Here is an 18022-nt window from a genome sequence, read left to right as displayed (position 1 = left end):
CAACAATTTGATTTGATTACCACGCACTCAGCAGTAGTCAGAAGCTGGGAAGAGCCGTCGAACGTTTGTTGACGGTAGCAAAAAACACATTTGTTGGTTGAGCTTTGAATTTTTAGAGTCCATGTTATTGAAAGGCGCAGTAAGCTGAAAAAAGTCAATGTAAGTTCATGTGTTGTTTTAGAGTTGGTACCTCATAGGGGTGAAAAAAATTTCCAGCCATACACAAAAAAAGGATCTTGGTACCTCTTGGGGTTTCTTTTCAAAATTTCCATCAAGCTCCCCTGTACTTTTTACATGGGTGTCTCCCATCCCCAGGGGATGATGGTGCTTTTGAAATTTTATTAAGGTTGACAAACTTTGGTAGGACTACAATCACCATCTGCACTTGATGACGGATATTTTTGAAAAATAAACATAAGTTTGCCTAGTGTAGATTGGCCCTTTGTTGGTGAGGCACTTTGAAACAAACAATAGGCTCATTCTAGTCTTGGAGATAGGAAAAGCCTGATTGGCCATGAAGACAGGGGGTCTAGTCTAGATGAATGACTAATGCTAAAATTTTATTTACTTTGATATTTCTCCCATCAAAATTGAAGAACAGTCATGGCAGTATTCAATAACTTAAGACTCCAATTTATTTTTAACTTCTTAAAATTATGGCAATCTGATTGTAGTATAAATACTTGATGAATAATTACCTGCACACTTCATAGAAAGAAATGGTCCTCTATTAAAACGTACAAATCTGAAGGTTTACTTCTATTCAAAACTCTTTCTTAATAAATACATATCTGGTATTGTAAATAGTATAAAATAAAAACATTCCAAACGAAATTATCCAAGTATATTGTTACATTAACTATTTCCATTCATCACAGCCTAAGAGAGGGGGTACTCTTTGAGTGGTCCTACATATCTCCGAAGTATTAAGTCATTAGTAAATCTAACTCATATGGCAAGTGAAGAATATTTTCAGTTTGGACTGAAACGTTCTCTTTGAAATCACCAACTCAAGTTCAATAAGCACTTAATGACTGGCCCCGAGGGAAACAGTGAGTTTTGTTTCCCCAAGACCCTCAATGTTCCCTCAACAATGTTCCCTCAACAATGTTCCCTCAACAATATTCCCTCAACAATATTCCCTCAACAATGTTAGGGAACATTGAGGTCGAGGGGAAACAAAACTCAATGTTTCCTGCAGGACCAGTAATTAAGTGTTTTGTTTTATCTCCCAACTCAAAAATAAAAAAAACTGCAAAGAAATTGTTTGCTTGAGGCCAGCTGGCTCACAAATTTGTCGCAGTTTCAAAGAGTACGACCTGATCACGTGTGAGCCAAAAGTTCAAGTTGTTGTTTCCCTAGGGAGTTAGTGAGCTTTGTTCACCCTAGGGGGTTAGTGAATTTTGACCCACGACACGTGACACACTCTCCTCCAATCGGAAAACGTATTTGAGTCGAAAGGTATAACAATGGGATCTGTTTTGGCAGTGAGACTGAAATCTGACCCAACTCCCCCAGCCGCCATCCCCCACCTTAGCAGGGTGAAATTCCTCATAATTGCCCCGTAAGCCGCATTAAGTATATATAAAAAATACAACAGGCCGAGACTCACAATAAAAAAAAAATTCAGCGACCTTATCAAATGTGAAACAACGACAGTCACAGCATTGAAACATTTGCATAGAAACATTTCACATATTTCCGAGCGGAAGTAACAAGTATTTTTCACCCACTGAAAGCATGCTACTATTAAGAATAGGCAAGGATGAGAGTTTGTCCAGCCAATCCCCCTCCTCCTCACAAAAAAATAATTTTTAACTCCTGAACAGCACTTCGAATAGACCAGGATGGAAATGATCGCTTGCATTCGTGCTCAACAATGCTTCAATTTCGTCTTCCCAAACATCTAAGTCCGACGAATCGCCGTCGATTTCTCTTAAAAGTTCATCTACATCCTCAAACGTTGGAAAATCAGTCAATTCTGTAGTCAAGCTGTGGAGAAATTCTTCAAGCTGCGAGTCCTCGCTGGGAACACACTGCGGGTTTTCTGACACGGCAGTTGTTTCCGGGGCCGGCGAGAAGTTACGCTCACTACTTGACTTTGAAATGCTTACTTGTTTTTCAGTTGCAATATTTCGCCGATCATCCCATGATGATGATGATCCGATAGTTCTTAGTTCACTTGGCTGCTCGCATAAATCAAGTTTCCTCCTCTTCGAAACTGAGGTACAGACACAAAAGTTACTTGAATACACTTCGCTACAAATCCTTCGCACGGTACATTCCAAGACTGCAGCCACGAACATATTGGGTTTTCTTTTCCGCTTATTCCTCTGCTGTTTCTTCACTGCAGATTCCACAAACTGCTCCTGCTCCACGCTGCTTGCCTTTGTTAGGCACATTTGGCCGAGAATACTAAACTCGAGAAACTAAACCGTCTCAGAGAGGAAGTTGATTAATCAATGTATGCGTGAAGACTCGAGAGCGACAATATTAATCGAATCACTCAGCTTCCTTGAATGTGCTGAGTTAAGTTAATCACACCGAAATATTATTGAAGACACCAAAAAGCTCTTCAGATTTAGCACAAGTTGTATAACTGTGGCGAAATCATCGAATGTGCTGAGCAGGACAGAATGTTCCACTTGTACCCACTTGTCACGGAATCATTGCACCACGAATCCCAAACTTTCGTAAACTTGATGTCGTCGCAAACGGCAAAGGGGATCTCAGACCACCTTGGTCTGTAGGAAAAAAATTCAAAGAGATCTACCGGTGTAAATTCGTCGAAATAACCAAGAGCAATAATGAAATTTATCCACAAGACGAGAGAGTCGAGTTTTCACGTCCGCCAGTTTTCGAGAACTTCCTTGAAACTCCTGGCTAAATGACGTTTATCCGCACCTTGTTACCATGATTACGGATGACTGACAACTCATTTACCAATCAAATTTACGTGCGTGTTTACTCCTCCGGGAAAGACCCTGAAAATAGGAAAAAAATACAGAAAAGATATGAGCAAAGCCGTAAAAAATACTATCGATTTCTCTTGCAAAATAGCCAGTGTACGATTGTGAGGAGAAATCATCCAGTGTTAGGAAAGAAAATAAATAATTTTTAGCTTTCTGATCAGCAAAACGGATCGTGACTGAGAATAATAACATTTGGCGGACATCTCTTTGACGTCATCGTAGAAACTGATTGATCACGCAACGCTTCCAGTCGGTTTTAAAAGTAAACATTTCAGTTTGAGAAAAAGAACCGAAGGACAACCTCATTTGCAAAATAATCGTATCATATCTTTTTTGCATTTTTTCAATTTTTTACTATCCTATTAACATTTTTTTAAACGGCCCCATAAGCTATATTAGCTTTAAAACCCACCGTGTTTAAGATGTTGTTGTTGTTGTTGTTATCGAATGAACAAATGAACACCTCAAATGCAAAATACAAAACTGCCTTTCCAGACAAGGCAGGACATCCGACCGGCGTTTTGCAAACGGTTACGCAAACAACGTTAAAAGAAGTACGAACTACGCAGTTCACTCGGTATAACTAAATTAAACTGGTTTGTAGTGTTTATTAATCTACTCTTAAAAACTAAGAAATTAAAATGATGCATACGTGCTTGTCAGAAAATATCATGTCAGCCTATCAATAAAAAACAAACATAACACCTGCTAATAAGGCAGGTGTTTGAATATAAGCAAAGGATAAAATGACACAATGCGAGCACATGTATTCGACAATCGCACGGAGCTGACACTTTATAAGTAAGCTTAGTGTATTTAAAACTTCACAGATAATTTTGATGAAGCTTCTGTGATGGTAAATTCCGAAGATCGCGTTATTCTTTTAGCGTCTAAGATCGGTACATGGTAAGGTAGTCAACCAATTCATTTTACATGTAAATAGATTCACTTTACAACCTCATTAGTTTGTAGTGAGGCAATTCAGAAATATATGTAGGCTTGTTTCCGATAACTCGGAATAAAAAATAATGCTGTTATACTGGTCAAAGACAGCTTTAACAAAGCACTTCAGCAAAAGCACTCCGCACAATCCTCCTTAGTCAAGTTAATTCTCGAATAATGATTTTGAGTCACGTCAAAGAGTGGCTCAAATGTGTCACACGTGATCATGCTAATGAAGTATCTGACATTGAACTGTCATCCCCGACCCTGGACCACTATTTAGTTTAAATAATAAATATTACTCAAAGATTGCTTTATTTTTGTTTTTTGTCTTGTTCGAAAAGGCTCTTTTGATGGGCTTTTTTTTCCGGTCTATCAAAAGAGGATCAAAACTCCTTAAAAGCAATTTTGCGTCTTGGAATATTGAAAATTGCTGCATTAAGTCAATGGTGGGCTGGGTGTAGGTGGGTGTGCGGGTTAATTGACCACAAAATAAATGCGTCAGAGATGTTTATTTTTGGAAAGGAGGTTATTTATAGAGGGAGCCGTTTTAAAATTGGTCTTGACAACGCTGTTTATTATTGGCTACGCGATATTTTTACTGTAAAGTTATGAACCAGTAACAGAATACGACTCACAAAGCAGAACGTATTAACGTATTGAACCAAAGGGAAACCTCTAAATAATTCGTTTCGATCTTGCATTTTGAAAGCGGCAACAATGAAACATTTGTGGTAGAATGGCTACATTAAGCTGCAACAAGGTACCTCCAACCGAAAAGTACCAAAAACGTTCACACAAAATCTAAACGTTTCTAATTTAATTAGCTCTTCTTCCATGGATCATGCTATGTCGAGACTTTGGTAATCCACTGAAGAAGGGCTAGGCCCAAAGTGTTCGGTACATGTCTTAGCTATTACTCAACTGAGAGAGACCATTTGTATTAGTGCCGGGGAGCACATGAAACATTTCAGTTCGCATTAATGCACATACATATGCCGGCAGGGTTACTAGCAAATGGTTCTCTTATTTAATCGACGTTTTTACAGTTAATGGGCGCAGCCAAGGTAATTGCAATCGAAGAAGAGAAAGGAGCGAACGTTGAGTGGGAAAAAACAAATAAGAGAAGAAGACATGAAAAAAAAGGGAAATTGAATAAAGGGAGGATTATGAGATGGAGAGATGATAGACAGAAAGGGTTAAATGGAAGACAAGAGAAGGGTGGAAGGAACGATATGACAGAGAGAGTATGATTCCGAGGCACTTGAGAATTAATCTTTCAGAAACAGCACAGCAGAACCGCACACTGCTAAAACTTTACTACATTTATTATCCTTTCTGTACAAAAAGTTCATTTCATCTTAGTCAGGTGATTGCTATGATCTAGAAGTCCTCTGCTTTCTTGCTGCCGTATCTGAAGTCTTGACCTGCAAAGAACTCTGGGGTCCTGTGTTCCATTGTATTCCAGAACTGTCAATCACGCTAGAGGATACCGTCACGTGATAAACAGTTGGCAAGTTGAAAGAGAGCAGGAACTGGGCACTAAAGTAATCATGATGCGGAACCACCGTCTGTTCTAAACTGGTGACACTGTCGCGAGAGGACTGGAACAGAAAGAGAATCTCAAGTCAGTTGTGGCCTGGGTAAAGTTGTCGTCTGACTTCAATTTTTATTTCTTGTTTGAGAGATACGACTCAAAAGTTTATACCAATGACACAGCTCTGCAGATATCTGTCTAGACCCGTTCTCTGACTGGTCATCACTTGTGCACCAAAATTCGTAACCTAGCAACAACCAATCACAGAAGATGCATAGATGTCCGTGGAGCCAGGCCTTAGTATCAGTATGTCAGACGTCATTCGAGGAGGGGAAAAACCCTAACAAGAGAAGGAAGGTGTGGGTTTTTACTTACTAGGCTGTCTGGGATTTCAACCTAAAGAATAAATTTGGCAACAAGAAACTATATTTTGAAAAATTACACTGGCCCCAGACGATTTCTTTCGTCCTTCTGCTACTGAAGAGTGAAGTGAAAAAGCCGACAGAGCAGTCAACCTTGGGAACCAGGGTATTTGAAATTTTAAAACGAACAAGAAAGGTAAAACATTCTTGCCCCTGCATTAACACCCTTCTCGATGCGGGGGGCAAGCAAAAAATAACTGACGTTCGACATCAGAAAGTGTACCCACGAACCTTGCCATCCAAGACCTGTTGCTTCTTGTCCTCAGCACGCCAAGTAACTGACAGACAAAGAGATTGTACATCACGATAAAGCCCTGAAAACAACAAAATAACAATCAATTTTTTTCCCACCTCCAAGCACCACCAGAGATCTAAACCATCACATCAAAAAGGTACAGTTACTGTCAGAACTATCCCCTGCAGTCATCCATAATGCTTTTTACACCATAAAAATAGCACTAAAAGACGTTATTTTTCGTAAAGAAAACTCAAACCTGGCTGCTGGCCATGATCAATCACTCCTTCCACCTTCAGAACAAACTGAGTCTCCAGTGTGACTGATATGGGTTCTGAAGGAGACCGGGCCGAGGGAGATAAAGCAAGCTAGCAGAAAAAACAAAAGTATATGCTGAGATCTGAGCTTTTAATTAGGTTTAGAAAAAGTCTGTAATCATGCTTTAACCAATCATAGCCAAGATGGTTTTCAAATAGCCAATCAACTTGCAGAACCAAAACAACCTTCATGTAGCTTGCACGAGCTTTCCAGCGCTGTTCCTGACTGCATGTTTGCTTGTTTTGTTTTAAGACATTATTTTCTTTGAGAATGGTAAAAAGTCTACGTTCTTTCTCGCTTTGCTTGTTGAACTTTTCAGTGACTTTAAAAATCACCACTACAAAAATCTTCACTTTTAGCCCATTCAAAACTGAAGTTAGCAGCATAAAACCCAGCCTTCATCTTGTCCAGAAGTTAAATTTCCTGGGAAAAACATCTTGTACTGTTACACTTTTCAATCAATCAATAAATCAATCAATTATTCATTTTAAAACGTTTCGTCGAGGAACTAAGAACTCGTTCAAAATACGAACATGTATAAATGAGAACTATACTCATTACAGCTAATAATATTATTCCATAAAGAACAAAAACTACCCTTACCAACCTTAATAAATGTGGCTTGCTGACTACAGAAAAAGTACTTCGGGAAAACGAACGGCACCTTGAGAAGAGTCATAGAGGCTCGAATAAGACACTCAGTTTGCTGAAAGAAACAATACATCATCAAAGAGATTAATATCTGATTTCTCCTTACAAATCAATACAGGTGACAAGACTAAAGAAAATCATCAACAAGAGGATATTGTCTTGATGGACCACTAAATTCTCAGAATGAAAATTTAAAAATGAACTGCGATCAGAGTGGAGAATTTAAGATGATTTCCGCAAACAGTCAAGTAATAATGGCAAAAATAAAGTTACCAAAAAACCCTCATAGAATGGTAATGTTTTGAATAAAAGTAAGAAGAACTTATCAAAACTTAAGCTCTCAAGCTGACCGCACGAGAGAAAATTGAACTTGAAGTTATCCATATTTCAATTAAAACGGACGTTTTATGTTAGTTGAAAACACAATAACAAACGCATTAAGCATTCTTACAAGGTTTCACATTAACTTTTTCGAGAATGCTTGAGAATTTAATCATGGGGTCACTTAGAGAAATTAATCAAGGTGAGATGTTTTAAATATTTATCAAAAAGTTACCAAGCTGTGAGTAGATTTTAAAATAATTTTTGCACTTGCTGCTCGAAATTTAAGCGGAATCCATCTTAAGCTTCTTGGAGCTGAAGGTCAAAAAGGTAGTGGTGAATCATCACAAAGGAGAAATCTATTTCTTTTAAATTGTATAAGTACATATTGATAATATACTCAGGAGTAGCACAAAGAACATTTTCTCACTGCTCTCCAACTAACCAAACACACGACACACACTAGATGGGATAGAAACAAATCACTAATTAAATATTCTTGGGAATGGAATCATTTTGCGTTCAAACATGAATTTCATATTGAAGAAATATTAAGTTTAGATATGATCTAATTTAAAACATTTAGCCAGTTTAAGTCATTGCTGTTCTGTTCTATATAAAGAAGCCTGTTCCAGGCTCTTGGTCAGTGGGGACAGACCCCGCTCATCAACCGCTCACTTTTTCAATCATCTTCGCTGACTGAGAGACTGGAACAGGCCAATCTAAAGTGAAACTCAACACAACCCAATATTTAATTAAAAACTTACCAAGTGGCAGAGTGGGAGGGCCTCAAGTTGACTTGCTAGACTCTGGAAGCAGAAAGTAAAAGGCAAAATCAAACCAAAATAATACAGTCTGCACAAAATTCCTGTGCATAATTGGATAACAGCTTCACTAGAAAACTGACCTCCACTGTTTCCAAAATTTCTGTGCACGCTAAAGAGAGCAGGCTTTCTCTCAATGTTGCAGACTTGGTAACTGTGTTTCCTTGTTCACCCAGAGAACTGAAGGAAAATAACAAAGCATGTTTTAGCAAACATCAACTTACCTTTTAAGCACGGTGATCCAAGTATGTGAATGAGCAAATCAAACTATGTTCGTGATTTCAGTAAGTTACCATACCTTGGCTGGGAAGTCTTCATTAACACGTCAATACTGTGTGATATCAGCAAACAGCTCTGCTGAAGACTGAATGATGTGTTAAGGATATTATATGTTAGTTGTTCAAAAATTCAAAACAATCGGGAGAAACCAAACTAGTATCTTGAATCCTCAACTCAGCACCACCTCTTAAGGTGTCTAAAAAACAGTTTATAGCACTTTCCAGCACTTAGATTTTGATGGGTCATTATAACTGCTCTTAATCAATAGTTGCAACAAGCATGGTTTCAAAAAACTGCCCAATCTTTGGTGAACACGTTGGTATCATTTTTGTGACACAATACATTACCATAGCAATAGTGTGTTCTGCTAAAAACACCCTTAATTTTAGCTTTAAGTGTTTATAATTCAAACATGGCACAGTGAAACCCTTTTTTTATTATCTAATTTTGATAAGCTGGATAAGACGCAACTTTTGGCAAAGTTGTAAAAAATTCTGTGCATAGGGGTTCAGAGTCACTTTAAATTTTGGAATATTACAGGTGGCTCTGAAACCCATCTACAGAATTTTGTATGTAACTTTGCCAAAAGTTAAGCAACTTAAGACAAGTATGTAAGGATACATTTCGATGTTCTGAAGACTAACCGGGTCAGCGTTAAATGATGAGCGGTACAGCTGTCCATAACTTTCACCAAGATGACGAAAAATTTTGCTGCATTCTGTCATCTGAACAAAAGAAGATATTATATTCTAAGCACTGTTATGCAAGCAAAGATAACCTGTGAGAAAGATGTTATCTTGTCAACTATTAGGAGAATTTTTTTGTGATTGCCTGTAGCACTTACAAATTTAAAACATCTTTCACATCCCCAACTTAAATTTGAATGTTTAAAGGGCTGGAGATGATATAAATTATTTGTCTCCTTCCAAGAGCTTAGAAAAAAATTACTGAAAATTATTAAATTTTAAAATATAGTAACCATCACTCCACTCCAAAGTTTTTACTTGTGTTACTCTAAAGTTACAATGGCTTAGTGTTGTCTGAACTGAAACAAGTTATGGTTAACTTACTAATGCCCATCTCATTTTCCTGGCAAGACTTACTTGAGAGGCAAAGTGACTCAGTCGCTGAACGTCTTGACCAGTAGCCATGGCAACAGCTGTTGCGATGGCAGGTGGAGGACAGGATTTCATGGTGGCACATGATGCAAGGAGAAGACTGTGAGCCTGGAACATTTCAGCTCTCAAGCTTGCGTAGGAACATTGGAATGAGAGCTGACGGTTGGACGACACAGAAGCCTGAAAAGAAATTAAATACAATTTTCCATTTACCCCACCTTACCTGATTGTCACAAACTTATTTTAACTCACGTTCCATTGTGACCAATGACACCAATAGAACTCTTCTTGCAATCCCCTTCATTTGCAACTGAAGTTTTATAATAATAAACCTGCCTCTATTGTACTAAGGATGAGCTAAGTGCTTTCCTGATGGGCCACCTGGCTCATATGCAGACTTTTTTTACCTTGAGTGTAGTGATGCCCTTGTGGTACCTGGCACAAGCATCAGATATCTGTTTATCCAGTGCTAGCTGACTATCACAAGAAACATTCAGCAAACTCTCTGCTTCACAGAAGAACTTCAAGGCAATCAACCAGAAGTAAAAATGTTCAGATGCTACCTGAAACATTTTTAAAATTAATGATCATAAGAAGCTGTAAATATCAAAAGCTCCTACGTCACAGAAAATCCTCCAGTGAAGTGGACACATTCTGGCAACACAGTTTATGCAAACATTTCATACCTTGGATGACAAGTTTCCAAATATCTTGGCTGCAAGGCTATGGAAACCCTGGGAAAGGATGGAGAAAAAGTGTAAAATTAATTTCAGACTAAAAGTAGGCTGATAGGTGAGGCAGACCTAAAAATCCTGGGGTTAGAATTCTGTTGTTAATTTAATGCTGGTTTTTTTAGCTGAGCATGAAGCAGCTAGGAGTATAATCAACCCTCTTTTCCACAGCTACTCAGAAAATCACCTGGCCATTTTACAGAGATCTGGTGGTCGTTGGAGAGAGGTTTCAAAATCAGTTAGGTACATGGATTGATGTGTGATTGGGGGAAAACATCCTGCACACATTGTAGGGGTCTGTTAGAAGAAATTGCACTGAATTACAATTCCCCCCTGGATGGGTTACTAGTCCATTGCTGGTACCCCCCTGAACCAAATTTTCTCAGGGTGCTCTACCTATCCACAGTTCTGATGACAGCTGAAGAGAAAGACTCAATGCCAACTGGTTTATTTAATAACAGCGATGAAGGAGTCCCATGACATTACAATAAATGGAAATAATGAGAAACTCCTGACTCCTACATACTAAATACAGTGAACAAAACATAATGTGCATAATATCCACATAGCTAGCTATAAACATGTTGTGAATTGACTTACAAGAACTTATAAAATGTGAATGGGAAGGGTATTCCAACGTACGAACGACATGAACATAACAAACATGGCCGACTCTAGTTTGAGCTGGTCAGAGGCGGCAGGTATATTTTGCAGGTTGCCGGTTGAAATTTAATCATAACTGGAAAACCGCTGGCACTTAAACGAAACGTACAGGTGGTCAACTTACCGTGACTGTTACACGACGCTGTTTACAACGTGGCATCCACCTAAGTGCCAAACGGGCCAAAGCGATGGGAGGAGAGTATATTCCTATGATTTTAAGCCTGCAATGAATTATTGTTTTTGAAGAAACATCTGAAATATTATCTGAAATATCTGCTGAATTTGGTTTCTTCCCTGTGAGTACCAAAATGAAAGCACACTGAGCTTGTGCTAGTATATTCCATTGGTTAAAATCTTATATTATTTCATTTCTTTATTTATTTGCTTCATTTGTGATGGCAATCTTCTGTTGTTGAGGGAAGACCCGAGCCAAATCTGGAATTGATGGAAACATCTGTGAAGTGGCCATCCAGATTGCTTTGAAGAGATTTCACTGGTTTCAGCATGTCAATCGATAAGTATTTATAGTGGATCTATCGTGTTTTCACTATGTGAAAGACGTGAACTACTTTATGTAAGAACCCCTGACGAGTAGAGAGGTTATTAATTAATATTAGTGCCAGCGGTTTCCCAGTGATAATTAAATTTCAACCTGCAACCTGCAACCTGCAAAATATACCTGCCGCGTCAGAGGTCCTATGAGTAGTCTACGGACCTTACTGGTCAGCTTAAGTCAAAACTCTTCAACAGCAATTACTGTGAATGATCTTCAATATTTTGTTATTGAAGCAAGACTAAAGACTCAATACCTGTCTGGTGGCTTGTTTGCCAACCCTGAACATGGTCCAATATCTTGATGGTGTTGTTAATTTGCCCAAATGTTCCAACAGCAAATCATCTAATTTTGCAATTAAACTCTGATCCTCATCTGGAGAAATTCCCCGATAAGACTGGAAAATTAAAGTTGCCATGCCAACCTGTGGTAAGAGGAAGTAAAACTCAAATCATGTACATTGTAGAATGAACTGTTAAAAGGATACATGCCTTTTACAACACATACCACTAAATCTTTCGATTCCTGGCTGTCATCATCTGCACTGACCACAACTTTGGCAAAGTGTGAAACAATTTCACCTCTCAAAGGTGTAAGTACAGAGGGGATCTGCGTTGCCATGGTGACCATTGTGCGACACAATGCAAGTGCTACAGCACCTAGAAAAGAATAAAATTGCCGCAACAAGAATGAAAGTTTTCCATTACTGGTAATGATCTGGTACATTACTGTCAGAGAAGATAGAAAGATGTTCTTCCAGCAGATTGTGCTAAATTCAAGTTTCTGTGCCATAAAAATGATTCTGACTTAGATTGTCTCTTACTGGACAGGGTACTAGCATTTTTATAAAGCATTTTTTTCCACTGGTGGCCAAAGGTTCTCAATCGTAACTCTTGTTTTATGTGGCGTTTAACTATTAACACAATGCAAAGTGTCTCACATACAGATGCTTACAACCACAACCTCATCAACTAAAAATAGGCAGGAGGAAAGACTTAAAACTTCAGAAACTGTTCCAAAGGCAATGTTCTAGTCACTTACCAGAGGAAGTAGGAAGCATGCTAGACAAACTCTCCACAAGGGACGAAGCTGCCTGAGAATAACTATCCACTAAACTATTCATTGACAGCAAACACACCTAAGCAACAACAAAATTCAAATACAAAACTTCTTAAAATTGTAGAATGTCTTTAGAAATGTTATTATTTATTGATCAAATGTTTATTATCTGATGATCAGGCTGTAAACACCTTTAAGGGCTGAAGTTGTCCACCGACACAACAGACAATAGCACAACTCTCCACTGCCACAGCTGCTTGTTCACAAAGGGCAATGTCCTCTTTACCTGGTACGTTGAGGGTAGAAATGACGCATTAACATCACTGGAACTTATAGCCTATCCTTGCTAAATATTGTAAATTCACTGGATATTATAAGCTCTCCAATGCATAATTGTTAATCTGTTACTGACAAATATTATACAGGACATGCAATGAACCATGGTTTCAACAGGAATGTGAAAATTTTAAAATTCTGGAGCCACAATCAGTAAGTAGCATTACACCAAAAACAACTCATTTGAAATGATTTTTTAAAAGTAACTGCTTAAAACACAAAATTTACATCAAATATTGTGTAAAACAAACCAGACTTTATCCCTGCCACAGCAACACTGACAAGCAGTTCTGACGTTAAAGCAGCTACAGCTGAATTACAAGAGTTAGTTTCCTTCTGACAAACTTCAAGCACTGAAAAGTCAAAAGTGAAAAGACACAAAAATATGTTTCTGTTATACATTCAGAGCTATAAATGAAGAGGACTCATCTATTTAAGTACATATATTATATTTGTAACAAAAATAAAACATAACTTTAATGGAAATGTAACAAAATTTAATTTAATGTACTAACTGGATTTAATTTACCTTTGTCACAATGTATCAGGTCAGCTGCTACAGATCTTGATAATGTTACCATAGTTCGCAAGGCAGCAAAAGTAAGGTTATCATAACAGCTACTGAGTATAAAGTCACAGAGAGCCTGCCGATGGAAAAGACAATGACAGAACATACAATCTTGCCATAAAATAAGGACTGATTAACTCACAAAAATAAGTACAAAAACTAAGAACGTTGTATGTTACAGAATTTATTTGCGGCAGATCAAGACAATAACTGATTGGTGATTTTAGGATCTTTACAAAGTATACTACATAACAGTGACCAAAATTGGCCAAGTACTAGTAGAAATTGTGTTGGACCTAAAACTTAGCAACTCAGCTCAAAGAAACAGTCATTTAAATACAAATCAAACATGAGTACCTCGATATGCTGTAATCTCCACATGTGTGGTGCGCCCTTAGCCAGTATTTTTAAGTCAGCAAGAGCGTGGTTTTTGACAACTTTCCTGGGATCCTGCATCAAGTACTTAAGCAACAGGTCAGCCTGCAAGGAAATTTAATGGATCAGTTGCAATGTAATCTTATTTACTTGTGCAATATCAGATGATTGATTCTCAACCATCTTATAGAATTATGTTAATTCAAAGTGTCAGAAATTATTTTATAGTAATTAACTAGTTTAACCTGTTTGGGAATGTCAATCACTGTGGATACCGCAAGGCAGGACAAGGTGTGAAGAGTGACGACAACAAAATGACAGGCTGGATGAGAGGCAAGTAATGATGAACATAATTCATGGACCTGAAGAGTAAAACAAATGTAACAAAATGTTTAAAACAAACATACAGAGTTGAATTTGAAATCAGCCAATGCATGGCTCAATTTTCACAACAATGAAATACTTGACAAGTACTTTAAAATGGTGCACATGTTTACATACATGTACTAGTTTATTGCAAACATGGGAAGAGAAAGCTTGCACTTTTATGTAAGCATCACCAGGCTAAGGTTTACAATGAAACTTAAATTACAAAAATAGAACTTTTCCGAATACAAAATTAATACTGAAGTAGAAAATTGAAAATAATTAACAATAATTATCAGACAAGGTTGAGCAAAATATTGTGACTTGTCTAAGTGGCAAGCAGATCAATCATCAGCTGAATCCAAAGGGGAGGCAAATAATTGATCTGCAAGACAGTGAAAAATCATGATATTTTGCGATAATAGAGCTTTATAATTGCTTTATCATTTGATCACCATGTTTGTTTCCACATTCAAATCATCCTCTGACAACTCAGAGAAGCATTTTTCATACCAGAGCGTGGTTACAATTATGCATGACCAGAATATTATTTATTACAAAACACACTTAGATGGTACCACACATGAGAAGTCCATTATTTTTAGGCAGTTATTTGCAGGTCACATGGTGGGCTTTCGGCCAATGAAAAGGAATAAAAAAGTATCAAATGATAACAGATATTAATGATATCCTTGAATGTAGAATTATGATTCAACCTTTGCTGTCAGCTGTAGGTCATAATGCATATGTCTGAAAATGGGAATCAGTTTAAGTTTCATCTCTACAGGAGTACTCAGTCCTGAAACCAAATCAACATTAGACAAATTAGCATTACATGTAGTGTGTCTTTTAAACATGAGATTTTAAATCCAGAAAAAAAATCAAAAACCAAATATGGTTTCTATTTATGGCTTCTTGATATTCTGTTGTTGAATGTTTATAGTGGTTGATGCTCTTAGCTACAAATAGCCATTACTCAGGCATGCCACTTAAACTGGAAAGAAGAAATATTTCAAATAAGCATAATAGGAGTAAAAATCCCAACTGGCAGGAGGCAGACCAGTTGGCTATTTACAGGCATGACCAGGGAGTTGAACTTTGGTCTATTAAGAAACAACTCCAGCTTACTGGTCAGAGCAGGACTTGAACCCACGACCTCCGCATATCAAGTCCAGCACACTAACCACTTGGCCACGTTGCCTCAAAAAAGTTTTGATTGTCCATAATTTTATAAGTTACAATTATAATTATAAAAATATTAGGATTATTATTGCTAAGTGGAAACATAGCAACACTGATAGTACTGACCAATCCGTACACTAAATTAAGACACCTTCTGCACATGGAAAAACACAATCAGTCTGTGCTTACCTTCAATTAGTTGTACTATCTTATTGTAAAGGCCAGAGGCAAATTCTCTGTCAATAACAACAAAAGTTGAACGATTAAAACAAACCAATGAGACCAGGGCCTGAACAACACCCCACATTGTCATGACTGCTTAGATAAAAAAGTTGAACTAAATAAACAACGTGCTCTGCCTGGCCAGTACTGTAGTCTTGGGAATTTACCTTGATTGTGCACACAGCTTGTCGGTTGCGAAGATAGCTGCCTCTACTTCCACCTGATCATGTGACTCCAGACTGCTTCTAATGCTACAGCAATAAGGAAAGTGAATCAAAAAATTTAGAAATTATAATACAAACATGAAAATCATTTACTCCTGATGGGAAAGTAAAGTAGCTTCATTCTGAAACTCAATAAAAAGGTAGCTGACAAAAATATCATCACTTTCATCCTTAAATGTTACGATTATATCATTTTATTGTACCATAATTCACGCAGTTCTAGGTAAGTTTTACAAGCTGGAACTGAAATGGGCCAATAGATATGGACCTTACCAAATATGCAGAAGTTCTTCATTATAATACAGGTAGGCTGCCCTTGTTGGGTTTTTGACCTGAGACCCTCTCTTATCTGTAACAATGAGTTGAACTTTTGCTTTCTCGGACTCAGTTATCTCAAATTTTCCACCATCTTAAACTTAGATCATTTTCCTTTGGACATCACTGCTTTTTCAGACATAACGATCACTTATCTCAAGCCTCTGCCATCTCAAACTATTTTTGTTTTCCTTTAAGAGTTTCAGATGGCAAGATTTCAGCAGTACTTTATAGTTTACCTGTGGTGAACATTCTTTCTCTCTGAGACAATGCAGGCAATGCTTCCAAAAACTCTGACAGTGATTGCTCTTGCCACTGGATCATTTGAGTACATCACAGAGTAAATGCGCTTCAAAAATTCATCCACATTCAAAATCTTATCCAAATGTTTTTCACTTTGTTGGGTGACCTTAAGAATGCAAAGCCGAAGAAAGTTACTTCTGAAAACAAAAGAACAGAAGTTGCTTCAGTCTTTTAAACAGTCTTCAGTCTTAAGTCGTTTACTCGATTGAACATCACTTTTTTTCAAATGTTTCATACTTCCAACTTTTGCATCCAGGTTAAATATGAAAACATTTAGATAAAATAGCTTCTTAAATTTAAATAATGAAAACATAGGAAAATGTCAAAAGATTAAAAAAAAAAAAACACTTAAAATGAAACAATAATAACCAAGTCATTATAATAATTAAATGAAACATTAATAACAATGTCATCATAATAATAGTATGGAATTGTTTTCAGCTGTCTACATATACATTCACAACTTGCAAAATCCTGGTTGGGATGGTTTGTAAGTATTATAAAAATAACTAAATAACTAAATAAATAAATAAATACATGGGTGCATGCAGTGCTGAGCACAAAATAAAAACTAACTATGTCAAAAAGGAGTTCCAGGGTTCAAACAACGAAATATTACACAAAGATATTTGATTAACATTAAAACCAAAACATGATAATTACCCAACTCGAAAAACATCAGCCAGCTTAAGCAAAGCAGTGTTGATTAAAATTGGGAAAGGATATTTCTCAAACAAGCCTGGAAACCTGACTATTGCCTCACACTGTTCTCCTGTCTTACTAGACCGTAGACCTGAAGTACAAATAGCATCATCACCATTATCATTGTCACCAAACTCGGCAATCATTCTTATTCGAGGTAAGAAAGAGTGGCTTCAGGGGTTTTGGAGAACGACGAAAAATGATGATTTACTTCAAGGAAGGTGAAATTTTTTTAGGAACATTGAAATGCAGGAGAAAGACTGAAAATGCAAAATTTTAAGGGATCCACAGAGCATTCATCAACCTTATGAAACTTTCGTAAAGAGCTTCGTTCACAGTGTTTGAAATCAAAGCATCTGCATGTGTCTGAAAGTTGCTAAAGGCAAATAGTTTTAAATCACCTAATTGAGATTTTCTGATCTGATTTTAGCCAGAATCTGAAATAGTAAAACTGCATTGCATAAGCTTATATTTCACTAGCCTAGACAGGTAAAAGTGAAAAGCTTGGGGACGTTCAGACACTGTTCAGAGAACCCACTATATGTTAAGAGGGAGGACCCGGTGATTTGCCTTTAGAGGCAGAAGACAAATCAAAGAACACCACAAATAAAAAAAAATAAATTTCAGTAGTCTACCTTTGTCAAGCTCTGCCAACGCAGTGCTTGCATCTTGCCAGCTATCGGAATTACTGGAAGTTTTGTCGCTAAAATTTAACGCTCCAAAACTCAACGAGGCCGCCATTTTGGAATCACATATCCCATAAGCCATCACTGGCAATGCAAAATCCGAGCATGCCGGGAATTT

The 18022-nt window shown here is 37.4% G+C and overlaps 2 protein-coding genes across 2 annotated transcripts; both read right to left on the bottom strand.

Annotated features, from left to right (window-relative positions):
• Positions 1–612: 612 nt before the first annotated feature.
• LOC149110004 (uncharacterized) lies at positions 613–3553 on the bottom strand. Its single transcript, XM_089291993.1, has 2 exons — positions 3385–3553; positions 613–2984 (listed from the first exon to the last, which is right to left on the bottom strand). Exon 2 carries the CDS (start codon positions 2400–2402, stop codon positions 1815–1817), a length of 588 nt encoding a protein of 195 aa, XP_089148119.1. The 5' UTR covers positions 2403–2984; positions 3385–3553; the 3' UTR covers positions 613–1814.
• A 1665-nt stretch (positions 3554–5218) lies between these two features.
• Positions 5219–18001, bottom strand: LOC110042421 (integrator complex subunit 7-like). Its single transcript, XM_020747789.2, has 25 exons — positions 17854–18001; positions 17180–17309; positions 16453–16653; positions 15842–15925; positions 15642–15688; positions 14987–15069; positions 14150–14266; positions 13887–14009; positions 13491–13605; positions 13213–13314; positions 12817–12911; positions 12608–12704; positions 12074–12225; positions 11823–11990; positions 10306–10353; positions 10027–10182; positions 9605–9799; positions 9123–9226; positions 8521–8586; positions 8306–8402; positions 8166–8207; positions 7034–7132; positions 6368–6476; positions 6105–6187; positions 5219–5518 (listed from the first exon to the last, which is right to left on the bottom strand). The coding sequence occupies exons 1-25, from the start codon at positions 17984–17986 to the stop codon at positions 5291–5293; spliced, it is 2874 nt and encodes a 957-aa protein (XP_020603448.2). The 5' UTR covers positions 17987–18001; the 3' UTR covers positions 5219–5290.
• Between the last annotated feature and the right edge of the window lie 21 nt (positions 18002–18022).

Source organism: Orbicella faveolata, unplaced genomic scaffold (genome assembly GCF_042242905.1).
Source record: "Orbicella faveolata isolate gen_17 unplaced genomic scaffold, um_ofav_v1 contig_24, whole genome shotgun sequence".
Lineage (NCBI taxonomy): Eukaryota > Metazoa > Cnidaria > Anthozoa > Scleractinia > Merulinidae > Orbicella > Orbicella faveolata.
This window is presented reverse-complemented; position numbering and strand designations above follow the sequence as displayed.

Coding starts and splice junctions, on each gene's coding strand:
- LOC149110004 (XM_089291993.1), bottom strand. CDS start 2,402: ATGTGCCTAACAAAGGCAAGCAGCGTGGAGCAGGAGCAGTTTGTGGAA.
- LOC110042421 (XM_020747789.2), bottom strand. CDS start 17,986: ATGGCTTATGGGATATGTGATTCCAAAATGGCGGCCTCGTTGAGTTTT. Junction 14,010..14,149: donor TGATTGACATTCCCAAACAG/GTTAAACTAGTT, acceptor ATTTCCTTGCAG/GCTGACCTGTTGCTTAAGTA. Junction 6,477..7,033: donor AGCAAGCCACATTTATTAAG/GTTGGTAAGGGT, acceptor TTTTTCTGCTAG/CTTGCTTTATCTCCCTCGGC.